General features: G+C 36.5%; 1 protein-coding gene and 2 pseudogenes across 30 annotated transcripts in view; all 3 read left to right on the top strand.

The window, feature by feature from the left end:
• Positions 1-1533: 1533 nt before the first annotated feature.
• LOC147544087 (two-component response regulator ORR4-like) lies at positions 1534-2532 on the top strand (annotated as a pseudogene).
• Positions 2533-4017: 1485 nt separating this feature from the next.
• LOC147544088 (1-aminocyclopropane-1-carboxylate oxidase 1 pseudogene) lies at positions 4018-4513 on the top strand (annotated as a pseudogene).
• Positions 4514-5223: 710 nt separating this feature from the next.
• The window catches only part of LOC147544089 (tubulin-folding cofactor B-like), a 61953-nt gene continuing 47443 nt past the window's right edge, over positions 5224-19733 (top strand). For 13 of the 30 annotated variants that reach the window (XR_015223198.1, XR_015223202.1, XR_015223200.1 and 10 more), the window contains exons 1-4: positions 5247-5800; positions 6121-6239; positions 6471-6532; positions 6970-7011. Coding sequence is in view for 11 of the 30 variants with exons in the window: in XM_086633216.1 (XP_086489342.1) it covers positions 5781-5800; positions 6121-6239; positions 6471-6532; positions 6970-7011 (243 nt within the window). In the remaining 19 variants the exon portion in view is untranslated. Of the gene's footprint in view, positions 5801-6120; positions 6240-6470; positions 6533-6969; positions 7012-15891; positions 16058-18143; positions 18340-19509; positions 19586-19733 lie in introns of all 30 variants that reach the window. The other 17 variants (XR_015223189.1, XR_015223196.1, XR_015223193.1 and 14 more) reach the window with 10 other exon arrangements.

The following is a 19733-nucleotide window of genomic DNA, read 5'->3' on the forward strand; positions in this document are numbered from 1 at the left end:
TCTCTCTCTCTCTCTAAAATGTATACTTGAAGCCCGGAGAGGAAAAGAAGAGCTCCCTGTTTTTTTTTTTTTCTAAGAAAAGGTGTCCACTCCCTTCATGAAGCTCTGTTTTTATAAAGTTCAGGATACCAAAATTCCAAATCTTCTCCTTCCATCTTCAAAAGAATCTTCCTCTAATTTCTCTCTCTAAATAGAACAATAGAGATAAATCCTTTTCTCTCTTTACTGTAAAATATTTGAATCCAATACTCCAACCAAATATCATCAATCCAACCCTCTCTCTCTAAATAGAAATCGAATCAAAATCTCCTCTGTCATCTTCATATATGATTTCCTTTGTTTAGAAATCTCAAATTGATTTCCATCTCTCTAGATCTCAGAGTTTCCTCTCTATAGAAAATATCCAGCTATCCCTCTTCAATCTTCTCTTTAAATTTCTGTTTCTAGAGAGAGAATGTTACCTGTAGAATCCTTCTTTCCATGAATCTCTCTATCTTCCCTATCAATGAAGCTCTCTGTTTTCTTCTATTTTTATTTCTGTCTCTAGATTTATCTCTTTTTAAAACAATAGAGGGAAAGAGAGAAACCGAGATGGAAAGGATATAGGAATTCCCATAAATTTGGGAATCACGTGGGTAGTTTGCTGGATTTAATAACAATGATTAGGAACTTCGCGGGAAAGGTTAATAAGTTGTGTCGCGTGTCCCGGATGAAGCCTCGTGCGCAAAGGTATTTGATGCCGTTAGATCAAGTAGTACGTGTACCGGAAGTTTTGTAGTATCTTAGCTGCATTACATGGAATTTCCGCCAGAAATAAATGCCAAAGATTACCCGCATGTTACAACCAGTATACCGAAAATTCTTCCATCTCCGTTGGATCGTCGGTCACGTGTCTACTAGCTGACGTGGTCAATGATTCTTTTTTTTATCCCAGCTTTGACTAGCTTTATTTTATTCATCCAGACTCCGATTCGACTTCCGTCTTCGCCATTGGATTCGTCTTGGACTCTACTTCTCATCCGTGCATCAATATTCAGGATTCAACCATTGACCAAAATACCCCTAGTCCGTCTTTTTCCCGTTTTTAGCCTTTTTCGTGCTCAATTTCGTAGAAGACACCTGAACAAGAGAAACATACAAATCATCAGAGTAACCGCTCAAAATGGACTAACTAGCCTTAGTTAAGAGATTCAGATGGGACATTTTCATGTCTCATCAGCCGGCCGCCACGGCGACCCTGTCCTTTGTTTGGTTCTTACATTTAGAAGAGACAGTTTAACCTCTTTTTGATAGTCCATTTAAGAGAACTTCTCTGTGAAAAAAAAGAACTTGAAGTAGAAAAAGTGGTAAGACTAGGTCCCTCATTCCAAAAATACAAACTATGAAGATTTGGTGAGATCTTCTTTTTACTCTAAATTTTGGTGCTATGTAATTTAGTAGTGGGTCTCTCTCTCTCTCTAAACCAACACCACCATTCTCCACCACAATAGCAACAACTTTTTTTTTTTCTCTCTCTCTCTCTCCACTACAAACATGGCAAATGATACAAAATTTCATGTTTTAGCAATAGATGATAGTCTGATTGACAGAAAACTTATTGAAAGACTACTCAAGACTTCATCATATCAAGGTATTCCAGATTTAAGATGAATCAAGTTTCTTTTCATGAAGATGTCCTAATATTTGAAGTCCCTGTATTTTGATTGTTATTTTCTTATGTATTTTGCTAGTTACCACAGTTGATTCTGGAAGTAAAGCTTTTGAATCCTTGGTTTGGAAAAGGACTCCCAAATAAACGAAAACCCACCTCCTATTTCATCACATCACCAGATAAAATCATTTTATTATGTGATTGTTTTTTTTTCATGATATAAATTTGACTCGTCTAAATTTAAATCAACTGAACTAAGTTGACCTAATATCAACCTATATCAGCTATCAGTCAAGTCATATAAAAATAAATTATCTGAAATCTGACTCGAGTCAATTCAAACTGTGAATAAGTTCTCTTTAATTATAGTTTAGTTTTATGGGTTTTGTGATCCATTTTCAATTCTTATTTTTATTTTATTTTTTACAGGAGATTCAAGCTAATCTGATAATAACAGATTACTGTATGCCAGGAATGACAGGATATGATCTTCTGAGTAAAGGTATTTAAATATTTTATAAATCTTTATTTTCAAAATCTTTTTTCTTTTTTTTTTCTTTACAAAAAGTTTGATAGATTTTCCTCACTTTTCTTTTTTATTGTTTCAGGAATCATCATGTTTAAAAGATATGCCGGTTGTGATAATGTCATCAGAAAATGTACCATCAAGAATTAACATGTGTTTAGAGGAAGGAGTTGAAGAATTCTTTCTTAAACCAGTTAAATTATCAGATGTAAAAAGGCTAAAATCCCATTTGTTAAAGGGAAAAGCAAGAGAAGAATTAAATCAACAATTACAACATTTGAACAAAAAGAGGAAAGCCATTGATGAAGTTCTTCTTTCACCAGAGAAGACAAGAATTAGCAGTTGTCTAAATTGAGTATTTTTGGTTTCTTTGTATCTCATTAGTGTATTTCTTCGTCATGCTTTATAATAGCACTTAGGAGAGTTAATATTATGAATTCTAGATAAAATATCAAATTTTGATTGAAATTCCTATTTCATTGTATCTTTCTTATGTTTGGATGTTTAATTTAATGTATAAAAGAGAGGAGAGTGCACAAGAATGCAACTTGAAATGTATTTATGGGGAAGTTGTCCAGTAACCAAATAATTAAGTCCACAAGTTAGACAAGCTCAAATCCGAGCCTATCGTTTCAAAACCAGATATTGGTCTAATTTTTATAATTAGTGGCTAGACTCATTGCTCTCACCATGACACCACACACCACCACCATTGTCACTCCACCACCAACAGTAACACTAACACCATTATACTGCTACGGCCATTACCACAACTATACTAACAAACCCACTCGCCGAACCAACACTACCTTCATAATTCATTCCACCACCACCACCAATACCATAATTCTACGCGCCAGTAGCGACCGCCATAACCGCCACAACTCCAACACCACCAACACACATCCACCACCACTACTCTATTATTGCCTCGGATTATTCGGTCCGAGACCCATGAAAAGTGCCAAGAGTGAAGGCGAGACTGAGTGAAAACTAGGGATGCTTTTAGGGGCACCCTTACTCTCTCTCCCTCTCAAAATTCGTTTATATTTTGGGGTTTTAGGGTCTGTGTGATGCGCGCGAAAGTATTTGAACGGGAAAACCAAGTTTTCTTACCGGAAAGAAAATGGAGTCGTTGAAATGTGGAATCAAGGGTCCATTTGATACGTGTGAAAAAGTGAATAAGAAAGTCGTTTTCGCAAAATAATCAATTTCCGCTGTTTGGTTGGCCACTAAGAAAAATCAATTTCTTAAGAACTAAAAAAGTGGGTAAATGAGTTGATAATTTTTCTCAGAAAATAGGTGTTAAAGTGGTTTTCTTAGGTTGTATTTGATAGACACTTTCTGTAGGGAAAAGGGAAATATTTTCTCCTAAATATTAATTTTCAATGTGTTTGACGGGCAATAGGGGAAAGAAGGAAACGGACTCACGTGACTTTTTGGTCCAATTTTTTCTCCTAAAATAGAGAATCTCTTACCCACCTATTAGCCGAGAATTTTTTTCTTGTCTGGCATATAACCCATTAATGATAAGATTTCAACCAATAAAATCCTTCTCTCTTCACATTATTCTCATTGACTGTCTAGATAGAATAGAGGAGAAAGAGTACCCATCATCAACAACTTGAACCAGATTGGATTCTCCATCATTTTTGTTGTAGTTGTTAGCTTTAGTTTCTACCAGATTGGGAAAGATTTGGCATCGCCCTAAGGCTAAGTTGGACGAATCCATTAATCTACCGAACGACCTTTTTTCACTTTAAGACATGCTTCAGTTCTTAAACATGGAAGATAAAAAAATGAACTATGAAATTTCTACCCATATTCAGGATAGTAGTGGATGTTTACATTATACATTAACCAGATAATATTGGCTGAGAAATTATCAGAACACATGTGTGAGAACTTAAGGTTAAAGAGATATTACCTGAAAAAAAGCCTTGGCAGGACCGGCAGGACCAGCAGGACCTTCTGTTGGAAGGAAAGTGACCAAGTACCCACGATGTGATCGACCACAGCTAGTTACTGGCCTTCGAGCAGACACTGATGCCGTTGTTATCATTTTCTTGCTCCAAGATGATTGACCTCCTGGTCTTGAATTCTAAAAAGATGGAAAATGGGTGTATATACCACCTTCAAAGAATAACACAATTTTCATTAATACGATCATCACGTAGAGGTGGAAAGGATAAGAGCGTTATTCAACGACTCATGGCAGACAAGAACGGGAGCATCCATCTAGTGATGCAGTCATTTCTCCTGCTCCTGAATTGTCGTATCTTATTAACCATGGCTTCCAGGACTACCTTCATATCTATGCTACAACCAAGACTTGAATCCATGAAAAAGATGTTATTGGACAATCAAATCTACCATATTAAAGGCCTAATTAATTATTCGCAAATTTATACAAGTTTATGTTGGCTTTCTGCGTTTGTTTATTGATCTTCATATATTTTTATTAAGTTATTTTGTACTGTTTAAAGATCATAAGATGGACATTGGTAATTGATCATTGACTGTAAATTAGAAAGAGAAAAAGATAAAGACGAAAGGGAAGATATGTTGCTTGTGATGATACTGATGAAAAATGATCTTGAGAGAGAAGGTGAAAATTTTATTGGGCGAGCTTAATTTTACTAGTAGAAACATATACTCAAGCTAGAGGCTGGAAGTAATTTCATAAATTTTTCTGTTAAAGTATGAATAAGAGTTAAATCTATCACATTCCTATATAGTTAGCATTTGATCCATATTGGCGTAAACAACTACAAATGAAACTACAACCACTTATGCGCTTACGCCAGTCAAACAACAGAAAATAGAAAATGAAGAAATAATTATTTTTTTCTCCCAGCGAACCAAACGATAGAAAATATTGAATTATTTATAGAGATAATTATTCTCGAAGAAAAAGTTTCTCGAGGTAAAAGTTTCTCTATTTTTTTTCCTTTTCCCTAATTGCTATCAAACAAAACCTTAGGAAACACGCTCTCTTTCCTCTCTTGGGGGTTATTTATGTAAATTCAGCTTGTTTTTCTCTTTTCTCTCTTTCTGTTGTAGTCTTGCAGATGAGAGCGACGGTGAGATGCTATCATTCTTCTCTCTCCTTCCATCTCCCCCACCTTTTCTTGAAATCTCTCGCCTCACAACAATCTTCGTTCAAAGGGAGAAATTAGGGTGAAGAATCTACCCCTAATTGAAGAAACAAAGAATTAAACACTAATTGAAGAATCAATTCAAGAATCACCCCCTAGTTGAAGAACCCTAGTTGAATAATCAATCAAGAATCAAACAAAGCTCAAGTTAGGGTTTTAATCGTTTTTTCTTCGTCTTGTTTCATTCTTGACCTAAAGCTCGGTTGAATTAGGGTTACAGATTTTTGTAACAACACTGAAGGGTTGCGATTTATAAATCTCAAGTTAGAAAGAGTGGAATTTTCAAGGGTATTGAAACAGAAATTCCACTCTTTCAAATCGTCTTTGTATTACTATTGCTTGGAAGGAAGGAAGGAGGAAATGATGGCTAATAAGTTACAGATTGAGGGAGACGATTCTGTCCTTCTCCGAGTAACGCATTCTAATCTCAAGACCTTCTCATCAGATGTTTGTTTCTCTCTCCAGGTACTACTCTCTTCCTTTCTCTCTCTCTCTCTCTAAATCTGCAGACTAATTTTATTAACAAAAATGTTGGTATCTTAATTACTTGATATAATGAATGTTTTGTTTAATGTTTTGAAAACCCAAGTTCCTATTTGTTTTTCATGGAAGGGTTACAATTGACAAACCAAAGTGGCTACTGGCTATATCATATACTGTACAAATGGGAAGAATTTGGACTAGTGCCAACTTACACCCCGATTCATGTTTAAAGTTTTTCTTAGTGTGGCTTCTTATATGTGTTACATGATCTTATCTGATCAACTTGTTCTAATTTATGGAAGGTTCCGATTACATATAGTAGATCTGGATCCGTCTTCAGTAACCTCTGGTGGCTGGCTGGAAGATACTTCATTGGTGGAGAAATACTCAATTTCTGAAGAAGCCTATGACAAACTAGGTGGTGAGTTTTATTTGATTAGTGTCAATCTTGAGAGATTGTTAGGTTGTTGAGCTTGGGTCTTGGTCAGTATTCCTTGTACTGGGGAAGTGTTTTTTTTTGTTTCTTTTTAACTTCTCATTTTCCTTGCTGTTTCTTACTTTACGTAAAGAAAATGTTTTGTTTTCTAACTTTTCTTTACGTTGTATTTCTCGTTCTTGGATTCTTAACATTAACAACTCATGAATGTTTCAGGTACTTTTAGAAAATTCAAGGAAAAAATGGCTTCTCAAAACCCATCAATTGTACAGAGTAAAGTAAGCACCTTTTATTGTTAACATACTTAAGATCATCTTATCTTACCATGGAAACCAATTTTTTTTATTACTGCTTTAAAATCAGTCCAACACTCTGTCCATTCGATGTATACCATGTAGTAGCCTCTATATATTATGCTATCTCTTCACTAAAGTTATAAGTCGAAGATGACATACATTATGAGAAATGGATGCACAAGTGCCGGTGGAAGGAATTTATGACAAGGTTCAAATATCATTCTGAGGTGTCTTGGGTAGGAACTCATACCTAATTTCAAACAAATTAAGACATTTGATTGAGCAAAACATCTTTGAAACAAGTAAACAAACTTAGAGAGCCCCGGGTTACCACCAAAATATAAACAGAGCAGGAAATACGATGAATTTGATGTTTTGGATCATAGTGTTGCCTTAATTGATATGGATTTTGTGTGCAGATACCAGATAACTACATGGAAGACCTTTGTGCAAATATCAAGGTTAGACATCTCTGTCAGTTTAATTTGTGTTCCTTTCTTTTAGTTATCTTTTCCTTCCAGTGGCAATTACCATATCTACCATGAAATGTTTTATGTGGATGTACTTGTTTGATACAAAAAAATGAATCTACCTTCACCCGATGCTGAGTGTGTCAGGGCTCATTTGTCAAGTATAATATTATATTCTTTATATATGAAATAGATAAGGGAATAGTAACAGAGATATGTAAGTTGGTTACAACTATGTTAACACTGATGTTTTATTAGACTATTAGTGTCTATTAACAGTATTAGTGGCGCATTAAAGGTTGAGGAGAACTCTATCGCGTTAATTGATGAGAGATTGTAAAAAAGTATATTAATGGATTTACTTGGTTTCAGTGAAAGGATAAGTAGCACAGTGAGAGAAAATGGTAGTTCGGGGATTCATATTACTTAGAATCAGAAAAATTTTCAGCTTTAGTCTGCAGCCTCTTAGTTGATGGTCGTGAAAATCCTGAGCTAAAATAAAAGAATTTCGCCCTAGATAATTATCAAAAAGGTGCATAACGTACATAGTGGTTTCATATTTCATGGATAGCCTACTTAAATGAGTTTATGGGTTGTTTATTTACTATCAATGGTAATTCTATTGGAACTTCCATTATAACGAAGGAGCTGGGATAGCCTACTTAAATGAGTTTATGGGTTGTTTATTTACTATCAGTGGTAATTCTAGAATAACATGTTCAATTCATAAATCTCAGGTTTTTCCTTTGATTTGTTTTACTCAATTGGATAAAAACCTAAACATTGACCATCACATTTTTTTTTACTTGGAAGAACAAGATCTTCTAATTGAAAACATAGTGAGGTTGGGCATAAGAGAGTATGCCTTGCTGATGAAGGATCTCTAGCAAGGGGTCAAAATAAAGATATGGAGGAGGATGGGGGTGGTGGATCAGAAGAGACTGTCCTTCCTCATGAGATTGCTAGTGATGAGGTTATGACTCAGTGTGTGGGCCAACCTGATAGTGTTGCTGAGGTTGTAGCCATTTTTGATCAGAGGGAGAAAGGCTTGATGAAGAGTCCTGTGGGTTTGAAGGGGGCTGTCCTTAGGAAACCTTTAAGAATTTTAAATGGTTAGCCTAGGGTGTTGGAATGTGAGGGGGCTGAATGGTCTCCAAAGAATAAAGGAGGTTAAAGACCTTATTAGAATCAATAAGTTGTGTTTGTGTGGGTTGGTTGAGACTAAAGTTTCTGAGGGGAATAAGGAAGCTGTTCAGAGGTCCATTAATCCTTTTTGGGAGTATTTGGATACCTATTCAAATGGAGGAGGAGGCAGAATCTGGGTTGGTTGGGATACTAATGTGCTGACCATTAGTCCTGTTTTTTGTTCAGATCAGATTTTAGTTGCAAGAGTGAGTACTAATGATTCTAAAGTGTTCATGCTGGCTATTGTTTATGGGCATAACATTAGAACTCAGAGATGTGAGCTGTGGCAGGATATGAGGAGGCTGGTAAGGAGGTTTCCTGGTCCTTGGTGTTTCATGGGTGATTTCAATTCTCTTCTGAAAGCAGATGAGAAAGTGGGAGGGGATCCTGTTAGTTTGGGTCATTATATTGATTTTGCTGCTTGTGTTGATGATACTGAGTTAATGGATTGCCCTTATACTGGCTGCCATTACACTTGGAACAATATGCAAGAGGGAGCAGCTAGTGTTTACTGCAAGCTGGACAGAGTCTTAATCAATATTGATTGGTTGGGGTTGTTCCCTTCTTCTAGAGTGTGCTTCCTTCCCCCTGGGATGGTTGATCACTCTCCTGCTATCCTCACTATTGTTGATGTAGTTTCTATTGGAAGAAGGCCTTTTAAATTCTTTAACTTTTGGTGTGAAGAGCCTGGCTTCCTAGAATTGGTGAAGGAGGAGTGGAGTAGGAAGGTTGAGGGCACACCTATGTTCCAGCTTGTTACCAAGTTGAAATTGGTTAAAACCAGGCTTGTTCAGTGGAAGGTAGCCAATTTCCTTAATGTTTCTGAGAAGGTTGCAGGGGCTAGGAGGGTTGTGGAGGAAATTCAGGGGCAGCTTCATGCCAACCCCCAAAATGTGGAGCTCAGAAGGAATGAGAGGCAGGCTGTAGCTGAGCTTTCCCACCTGGCTGGTGCAGAGGCTTCTATGTTGAGGCAAAAGGCTAGAATTCAGTGGCTCAATGATGATGATAGTAACACAAAGTTCTTTCACAATACCATCAGAGAAAGAAGAGCTAGGAATAGCATCTACAAGATTACAAACAGTGAGGGGGTGGTCCTTGAGGAGCAGCAGCTTGTTGTTGATGAGTGTGTGGACTTTTATAGGTCCTTCTTTGGTAGTGATGCTGGTGGTGAGGGGGAAGATGAGGTCCTTGACTCCTTTACTTTTGCTAACTCTCTGCCTAGTTGTGATGTGCAGGTCTTAGTGGAGCCAGTCACTAGAGATGAAGTTGTCTTTGCTCTCTCTACCATTGGTTCAGACAAAGCTCCAGGACCAGATGGCTTCTCCTCTCATTTCTTTAAGAAGTGTTGGTCAGTGGTGGGAGATGATTTCACTAGAGCTGTTATCAGCTTCTTCAAATCAGGAAAGCTGTTGGGAGAGGTGAATGCCACCTTACTTTCTTTAATCCCAAAAGTGCCTAATGTGAATACTATGGCTGACTTTAGACCTATTGCCTGTTGTAATGTGATCTACAAGACCATCACTAAAATCTTGACTGTTAGACTTAAGAGGGTGGTTAAGACTTTAGTTAGTGAGAATCAGTCTGCATTTATATCTGGAAGATCAATACAAGATAACATAATGCTTGCTCATGAGCTGGTTAGAGCCTATGGTAGGAAGGATGGTCAGCCTAGGTGTGCTGTCAAAATTGACTTGCAAAAGGCATATGATACAGTGAGGTGGAGCTCTCTTCTTAAGATTCTTAAGAAATATGGGTTACCTGAGAAGTTTATAAAGTGGATTGAAGCTTGCATTACTTCTCCCAAATTTTCAGTAGTTGTCAATGGTGCAGCTAATGGGTACTTTGAGGGTAGAAAGGGGCTAAGGCAAGGCTGCCCCATATCCCCCTACCTCTTTGTAATGGTAATGGAGGTCTTTGCTGTCCTTCTCCTCAAAAAGCAGAGTTCTGGTGCTTTTGCCCTCCATCCTAGATGCAAAAAACCTATTGTCACACACCTTTGCTTTGCAGATGACTTGATGGTGTTTATGAAGGGTGACTCTGCCTCTGCTAATGCTCTCAAGGAAGTTTTAAATGAGTTCTTTATCTGCACTGGGTTGGTAGCTAATGGCAGGAAGAGTTCTATGTTCTTTGCCTGTATGGCTGATGATGGTAAGCTGGAATTGATGAGGATCCTGGGGTTTCAGGAGGGTTCACTGCCTGTTAGATACCTGGGATTGCCCCTTCTCTCTACCAGACTTGCTTACACAGATTGCATCCCCCTTATTCAGAAGATTGCAAGCAAAGTGCAGTCTTGGAAGGCCAGGTATCTCTCCTTTGCTGGTAGATTGCTCCTTGTTAATGTTGTGCTCAATAGCATGCTTATTTATTGGATGTCAGTGTTTATTCTTCCAAAGAGGGTGTATAAAGAAATAAATAGCATTCTAAATAGATTCATCTAGACTGGTATTGAGTTGAGTACAAAGAGGAAAACTGTTAAGTGGAAGACTATGTGTCTTGCTAAGTGTGAGGGGGGGTTGGGTATTAGAGATCTTGAGACTCTTAACCTGGCTTTCAATTTAAGGCATATTTGGGAGGTTGTCACCCATAAAGGAACTCTTTGGGTTAGGTGGGTTGAACAAAACCTAATCAAAGATCAAAATTTCTGGCTCATGGACTCTCCCAAGGACTGCTCTTGGTGCTGGAGGAGGATACTTGAGGGCAGGAAGTGTGCTCAGCAGTTTTTGGTGCACATTATAGGTGATGGGGCTTCTACACTGTTTTGGACTGATTCTTGGCATCCCTTGGGCCCTCTTATTGATCTTTTTGAACCCCATTTCAAATATAGTTCTTACTTGCACTTGAAGATCAAGGTTTCAGGGTTCATAAAGGATGGGGTTTGGTCTGTTCCTGATTTTCTGTACTATGAGTTGCCTTCTGTTTTTTCCAGGCTCCATGAGGTCAATTTGCAGGTAGTTGATCAGGATAGAGTGGTCTGGAGGGTGAACTCCAGAGGGACTTACTCTCTAAAAGACACTTATGAAGCCCTCAGACCCAGAAGCCAGGAGGTAGGATGGAGTAAGCTGCTGTGGTTTGCTCATTGCATCCCTAAGCACTGTTTTATCACTTGGCTTGTCCTGAATAGAGGCCTCAAGACTAGGGAAAGGCTGCATTCATGGGGAATGAATGTGGAGCTCAATTGTGGCATTTGTAGTGACTGCATTGAATCTGAGTTTCATATGTTTTTTGTCTGCAAGTTTGGTCAGGAGCTTTGGATGCATTTGTTGACAGCTTTGGGGTTTCCTAGACAGTGCTTAGATTCCATTGAAGCTGAGATTGATTGGTGTGCTGTTCATTTTAGAGGTGATTCCCTGGTTGCTAGAGTGGGCAGGCTTGTTATGAATAGTTTCTTCTATCATGTCTGGCAGGAGAGAAACAGTAGAATCTTTAGAAGTAAAGCCAGAACAGTGGATGTGGTCTTCTCTTTGATTGTTGATGAGGTGAAGATTAAAATGGCAGCTTGGAGTGGCAGATTAGAGGATAATGTGCAGAACTTTACTCTTGCTTCTAGGTGGAATTTAAGTGTTGTGCTATCTCAGCCTAGGTTCAAGGGTTGCAAATGGGTCCCTCCTCCAAGAGGATGGGCTCTAATAAGTTCAGATGGTTCTCTTGACAGTGCAGCTGCTGGCTATGGGGCTTTGATCAGGGATGATGATGGTGCTGTTGTTGCTCTTGGGGCTGGTTCAAGCCCTGTTGCCTCTGTTTTGGTTCATGAGCTCCAGGGAGTGGAGATGGGGTTGAGACTGGCAAAGGCTCATTTGTGTGAAAAAGTTGTGATTGCCACTGATTCCATGGCTGTGTTTTTGCTTCTGTCTAGTTTTGATAAACTTCCTCCATGGAATGCTTGGTCTGTCTGGCTGAAAATTAAGAGACTTTGGCTATCTCTTCAGTGCTGCAGTGTGAAGCATGTTTATAGAGAAGTTAACCAGGCAGCTGACCTCCTTGCCAAGATGAAGCCTACTGGAGAGGTTGAATTTGATCCTTCTAAGTTACCTCCTGAGCTGAATAAGATAATAACAGATGACAGAAGAGGTAGAGTGAGATTAAGAAAGTTTTGGGACTGATTGTACAGTTTTCTTGTTTGCTTTTTTGCTTCTTTGTTGCTTTTAGCTAGCTTCTGTGTTTGGGTCTGGGCCCTTTATTCCCTGCTTATCAATGCAAAAAAAAAAGATCTTCTAATTGATTTTCTTGATGGTACCGATGAATTCAAAGTCTTGACTCTTGGCTCTTGACTATCACTTTTTCTATATAAAGCTGTTGTTGTCTTCCTTTCTTGCAACTCATTAAGCGTAGCTATCATTACTAGAAGACATGTTGCTTTCTTGTCCAATCACATACTTGTTATATCATTTTATTAAAGAAGTTTCAATATTACCTTATGCAAGTACATATATTCTATTTGTCCACCAATAATTAAGGGAAGGGTTCCACAATCCTGGGGATTGATGCTTAAGACATGGTGTATATGTCTTGTTTTACCCAATAATTGATTTTTTTCTTATTTACACTACTGCACCTGCTTCATAATAGTGATGCGTAAGAAACTTCAATGTGCTATGTAGTATATTGTTCCATCAATATTCGAGGGAGGATTATACATTTGTCCGTTGTGATGCTTAAGAATTAAAACTTTAATGTGGTATACCACATTGTTCCATCGACATTCGAGAGAAAGATTATACATTTGTCGATTCTGATGCTTGAGAAATAGAACCTCAATGTGGTATACCACATTGTTTCGTCGAGAAAGATTTTACATTTGTTAGTTGTGATGCTTGAGAAATGGAACCTTAATGTGGTATACCACATTGTTCCATCAATATTTTCGGGAAGGATTATATATTTGTCGGTTGTGATGCCTAAGAAATGGAACTTTAATGTGGTATACCACATTGTTCCATCGATATTTTCGGGAAGGAATATAAATTTGTCCGCTGTGATGCCTAATAAAATTGAACTTTAATGTGGTATACCACATTGGTCAATCAATATTTTCGAGAAGGATTATACATTTGTCGGTTGTGATGCCTAAGAAATGGAACTTTAATGTGGTATACCACATTGTTCCATCGATATTTTCGGGATGGACTTTACATTTGTTGGCTGTGATGCTTAAGAAATGGAACTTTAATGTGGTACGCCACATTGTTCCATCAATATTTTCGGGAAGGAATATACATTTGTCCGCTGTGATGCCTAATAAAATTGAACTTTGATCTGGTATGCCACATTGGTCAATCAATATTTTCGAGAAGGATTATACATTTGTCGGTTGTGATGCCTAAGAAATGGAACTTTAATGTGGTATACCACATTGTTCCATCGATATTTTCGGGATGGATTTTACATTTGTTGGCTGTGATGCTTAAGAAATGGAACTTTAATGTGGTACGCCACATTGTTCCATCAATATTTTCGGGAAGGAATATACATTTGTCCGCTGTGATGCCTAAGAAAATTGAACTTTAATGTGGTATACCACATTGGTCAATCAATATTTTCGAGAAGGATTATACATTTATCGGTTGTGATGCCTAAGAAATGGATCTTAAATGTGGTATATCACATTGTTCTATCGATATTTTAAGGATTACAGATTTGTCGGTTGTGATGCCTAAATAATGGAACTTTAATGTGGGATACCACATTGTTCCATGAATAATTTCGAGAAGGATTATACATTTGTCGGTTGTGATGCCTAAGAAATGGAACTTTAATGTGGTATACCACATTGTTCCATTTGTATTTTTGGGAAGAAACAAATATTTGTCGGTTGTGATGCCTAAGAAATGGCAGTATAATGTGGTTTACCATATTTTTCCATCAATATTCTTGGGATGGATTATACATTTGTTTGTTTTGATACCTATGAAATGGAACTTTAATGTGGTATACTTTATTGTTCTAGAATATTTTCTGAAAGAATTATACATTTGTCAGTTGCGTTGCCTAAGAAATGGAACTTTAATGTGGTATACCACATTGTTCCATCAGTATTTTCGGAAAGCTTATACATTTGTCTGTTGAGATGCCTAAGAAATGAAACTTTAATGTGGTATACCACATTGTTTCATCAATTTTTTTGGAATGGATTATACATTTATCGGTTGTGATGCCTAAGAAATGGAACTTTAAAGTGAAATGCCTAACATCTGTCGAATATAATGCTTAAGAAATGGAACTTTAATGTGTTATACCATATATTTCAATCAATAATCGAGGGAAGGATTATACACTTGTGGGTAGTGATGCTTAAGAAATAGAAATGTGGGATACCATATTGTTCCATCAATAATTGAGGGAAAGATTATATATTTGTCGGTAGTGATGCTTAAGAAATTGAACTTGAATGTGAATATTGTTTCATCAATAATTAAAGAAAGTATTATACACTTGTCGTTTGGGATGCTTAAAAAATGGAACTATAATATGGTATATCATATTTATTTATCAATAATCGAAGAAGGAATATACATTTGTGATTTGTCGATAGTGATGCTTTAGAAATGATTTTTTAATGTGCTACATACCATATCGTTCCATCAATTTTCAAGGGAAGAATTATACATTTTGCGGTTGTGATTGCTTAAGACTTGAATCTTTTACATGGTATACCACATTGTTCCATCAATATTCGAGGGAAGGATTATACATTTGTCGGTTTCAGTGCTTAAGAAATGGAACTTTAATGTGGTGTACCATTACAATATATTTTCTGCAATAATCGAGGGAAAGATTATACATTTGTCGGTTGTGATGCTTAAGAAATTGAACTTTAATGTGGTATACCAATGCAATTAATTTTCGTCAATAATCGAGGGGAAAATTATACATTTGTCGGTTTTGATGCTTAAGAAATTGAACTTTAATGTGGTTTACCATATATTTCCATCAATAATCGAGGGAAAGATTTTACGTACTTGTGTAGTGATGTCGAAGAAACAAAACTCTAACGTGGTATACCATATTATTCCATTGAAGTTGGGGGAAGGATTATATAATTGTGGTTGTGATGCTTAAGAAATGAAATTTTAATGTGATATACCATATATTTTCATCAAAATAACCGATTGAAGGAGACCATGTCATGGAGGTTGGTCAATGGTTCTTAGCCCATCAGATATTCTAGAAATGTATAATCTTGGGGATGTTGGTCATTCATCATCCTAATGGACTTTCTTTTTTGTCACTAAGTCAATATGATTCAGAAAAAGAATCAACATTCTTAAAGGCTGGAAATTCAGCTTATTGGTGTAAAAACGAAACAGTTTTCTCCTTCAGTATATAGAATGTATTAGACTATAAAAGGTTTAATGGATAAGCAAATAATTGTCTGTTTCTAGAGTAAGATCATGACTTCGAAAATAGTTTTAGATCTAGGAATGTAAATTGATTCCTCTAATAGGTAACCAAATAAATATTTGTTTTGGTGACTCGAGAAGCAACGCTTCGAAAATAGTTTTAGATCTCCTCTCTTGATGTTGACGAAAAACTGCTTAGGAGAAAAAAAGGTTAGTTAATTTTGGCCAGATTGTTTGATATACGTTACAACTTGAGCATAATTTTGATTGACTTGTCCTTAATACTAATAATATAGACTGTAAACCTGACATGTATTTTTAGTTATTAATCGGTTGATGGCTTAAACAGGAGTAAGCAATTTAGTTTGCACTTGAAAAGTTCAAAAGCATTGACAAGGCTGCAAAGATGCCAGTACTAGAATCAGTTTGTTTTCAGCTTTTGTAGATGGAAATTTTAATAAAATCGAAGAGTTCATCTGCTTTTGCATGGCAAAAAAGGTGAGCTTCTTGTGCAGGTAATTTTGGGTATGTTTGTCATATCTTGAGTGCCTATCCTAGTTAAAAATAAAGGGCATGTTATATCTTCAGATATCTACTCTAGACTCTCTATCAGGAGGTTTGCATTAAAAGTTGAAAGTTAGAATCGGAAATCATTTTGCCACTCTGTTTCGTAAGAGAAGAACAAACTGGTCGAGATGGGTAATAATCTACTAAAATCGTGAAATGTTCAATTTTGTAGCTCTTAACTGTTAAACAATGTCCACTATGTTGCATTATAATACCTAGATCCTTATACAAGGATGATTCTAACTAACATATTGTTAGTGTGGATGACAACTTCAATCATTATGGATGATCCCCTTAAACAAGCACAAGCTTCTCGCACGATGTCAATTTTATTACAGAGACCCCTAAGTCACAAGCTTATCAGGATCTGCATTCATATTCAGGAGCTGCTAAATATGCTAGCTCAAAGCTGGGAGGTCACTTATTGGTTTTTAAATTAAGAGCAATTCTCTCCTATAGTAGAGAATGTAATGGACTACAAAACGTTCCATGGGCGACCAGTTTACGATTCATTTTATAGTTTCACATAAAATCAAATTTTGAACTCTCGTATGTAAATGGGTCTGCCGTACAAGTAATTAGATAAAAATTATTTCGATGGCAAGAAATAACCTTGCATTTTGGCCTTGTAATTGTCTTGTTTGTTGACGTGGAAGAAAAAAGCAGTGATAAAGAAATAAGGTCCGCTAGTTTTGTCCGAATTGCTTGATTTTTGAAACAATGTAACTTCGTATAACCCTGCACCTCTTTATACGGATATAAACTAGGTTCCTTCTATTAGGAGTTGAATTTAAGGGGTCACGATTTGTTTGTCCCGGTACATTTGTGGGCCTCGGACACCGAAAGCTTTATGAGGACTCAGGTGTAAAAGTTCACCTAAGTTGTAGTCTCTGTAGCAGTTATTCATTGGTTAACTGCTTCAATCGGAATCGGCAATTTAGTTTGCACTTGAAAGATTTAGGAGAAATTTCATGACATCTTTGTAGATTTTCTTCTGGACTTTTGCTGCAAAGTTTCAAATTTGGATCTGTGTTTTCAAGTTTCATAGTTGGAATGTTTTGTATCGTGATTGATTAGTTACTTTTTATGAGAACCCAAATGCTTTTCTGATATCTGCATAGCTAAATTAGATTTGCAGCTGAGAACACTAGAGTAATACTATATTTTAACCTGTAATTCAAATAGTTCTACCAGTGGTTATTGATGCTTATATTATGATCATGGACAATACCCTACCATCAGTAATTGTGGAATGCCTAACAAGTTTGTTTCGGATAAGTAAAAGATATATTACAGAATAGCCGTAAAGATCACACATTTGTCTTCTTCAGTTAAAAAACATTTTTGAAATCTGAAGAGAATCAGTTCGTACAATAGTTCTACAAGAGCATCTGTGAGGGGTTTGCATCTTAAGTTCGGAATTAGAACTGGAGTTTAGTTCGTTGTTAAGCCAATCTGATTCGTAAACACAATAATTGCTTCAATCATTTACAATGATCATTCCAGACAAGAACAAGCTTAGCGTCTAATATCTCTTCTATAATGGATTTTTTTTGTGTTAGTCTTCAAGAAGGATTCACTGAATTAAGTTCTCTCAGGCCTGGGAAATCAGATTTTGGTATTCACGGCGCAATTAATCTCTCTTAGATTAGAGAATAAATTAGACTGTACGATAAAAGGCTTCATGAATAAACTCCATATTTATTGATTTCAATTTTATTGTTGTCTCATGTTTCAACATTGAGATTTGACATCGAAATCAGATTTTGACCTTGAGATGTAAATTGATTTCTCTTAAGGTAATCAAGCAAAAATCTGTTTTTCCCAATGGCGAGAGGAAATCATGCCAGCCTAGTGTTTACTTTCTTTTTCGTTTTCGAACAAAAAAACAGTGAAGGAGAAAGAAGGCTAGTCAATTTCCCGCAGATTGCTTGATTTACATTACAATTTAGAAGTACTTTTAGTTTTTGATTGACTTTTCCTCAATAGTCTATTTGGCAGTTATAGTTTGCATTTGCACTTGAAAATATGCAGAGAATTGTCCAGGCTGCAGAGATGCAAATACTGGAATCAGTTTGTTTTTCAGTTTTCATAGCTTGAATTTTCAAGAAAATCAGTGAGTTCAACTTGCATTGTCAACGAGAACTACGAAGATTAATTTTCTTATTTGATTGCCAAGATGTTGAAGATGATTATTGAGGTGAAAGAGGGAGAGAGGAAGGCTAGAAAGGTGAGTTCTCCTTCTAGTTGAATCGTATTACCTAAATAAGTTCATATTAATGGTACAGTATCTGCAGCTTGTTTCTCACGTCACTACTAGTTAAATAATATCGATAGTGCATGTTGTATCGAAGAAATAATGTGTTCCAGTTTTTTTTCAATTGCTTGAGGTTAATACATGCCTGGGGATATTGGTAATTCATCACTCATAAAATAAATGGTCTGGCCTATAAGTTTCTCCTCAGGAAACTCCACTACGAGGTTTGCTCATAAGTTTGGAAGTTTGAATCGAAATTTATTTCGTCACCAAGCCATTCTGATTTGTAAATAGCAGAACTAATTGCTCGAAACGGGTAATGATCTATTTAGATCGTGAATATAAGAATTATACTAGCTCTAAGCCTCTAGCTGCTTAACAATAATATGTTACATTGCGATAGCTGGCCCTTATACTGAGACTACCCTAACTAAATATTTTTTCTGTAAACGACATGCTTCAATCACTTGTGGTAATCCTTCCAAACAAGCACAAGCTTATTGCCTAAGGTCTCTTTGATTACAGGTCGCAAAGCTTATCTAGGTGTATGCAATCACATTAGTTGATGAAGTTGGCTTCTTCTTTTTAAATTCTACTTTTAGAGATAATTATCGCAAAATCCATTTTGATTATTTGCTGTTTTGTGTTTCTCAAAATTTATTAACTCTACTTTATTGTTTCAACTAGATTTCTAGTAAGAGGGCAGGGTTTCAGCCTTAAGGTTGTTTTTTCCGAATCCTTCGCAGTCGTGGTCACCGGGAAGCCTTGTCTAGATTGCATCTGCATAGATCGGCAAATAAAATCAGTGAGACTTGGGTGTAAAAATTCACCCAAGTTGTAGTCAACACTAATAACTTGAAATGTTGACCAGACATCTAATGCCTACTTGCAGTTATTCATCAATCTACCGCTTGAACAAGAATGTTCGATCTCAGTTTGCTATTGATAGATTGAGTGTAATTGACAGAGAATCTTCGTAGAATTGACAAAGCATCCAATTTATTAACTATACTCTTATTTGTTAGTTTTTCAATTTTATAGTTAGATTTCTTATGGCGTAATAGATTAGTTATTTCTAAAGAAAATGTGAAGAGTTCATATAACATTTGACAGATATGATGCTTTTCTGATATTGAATTGCAGGATAACATGATTATTGAGGTGAAGGAGGGAATAAATTGGATGGTTAAAAAGGCGAGCTTCGATTAAAAATATGCAGGTAATTCTCTTTCTAGTTAAACATATCAGTCATATAGTATCTGCAGTTGCTCTCTCATCACTTATCACTATTAGTTACATAGTGTCTATAGTCGTCAATCACGCATAAAAAACTTTGGCCGAGTATATTGTAACCTTGGCGGTTATTT

Source organism: Eschscholzia californica, unplaced genomic scaffold (genome assembly GCF_041429995.1).
Source record: "Eschscholzia californica isolate CP2 unplaced genomic scaffold, dmEscCali1.0.p SCAF_4, whole genome shotgun sequence".
NCBI lineage: Eukaryota > Viridiplantae > Streptophyta > Magnoliopsida > Ranunculales > Papaveraceae > Eschscholzia > Eschscholzia californica.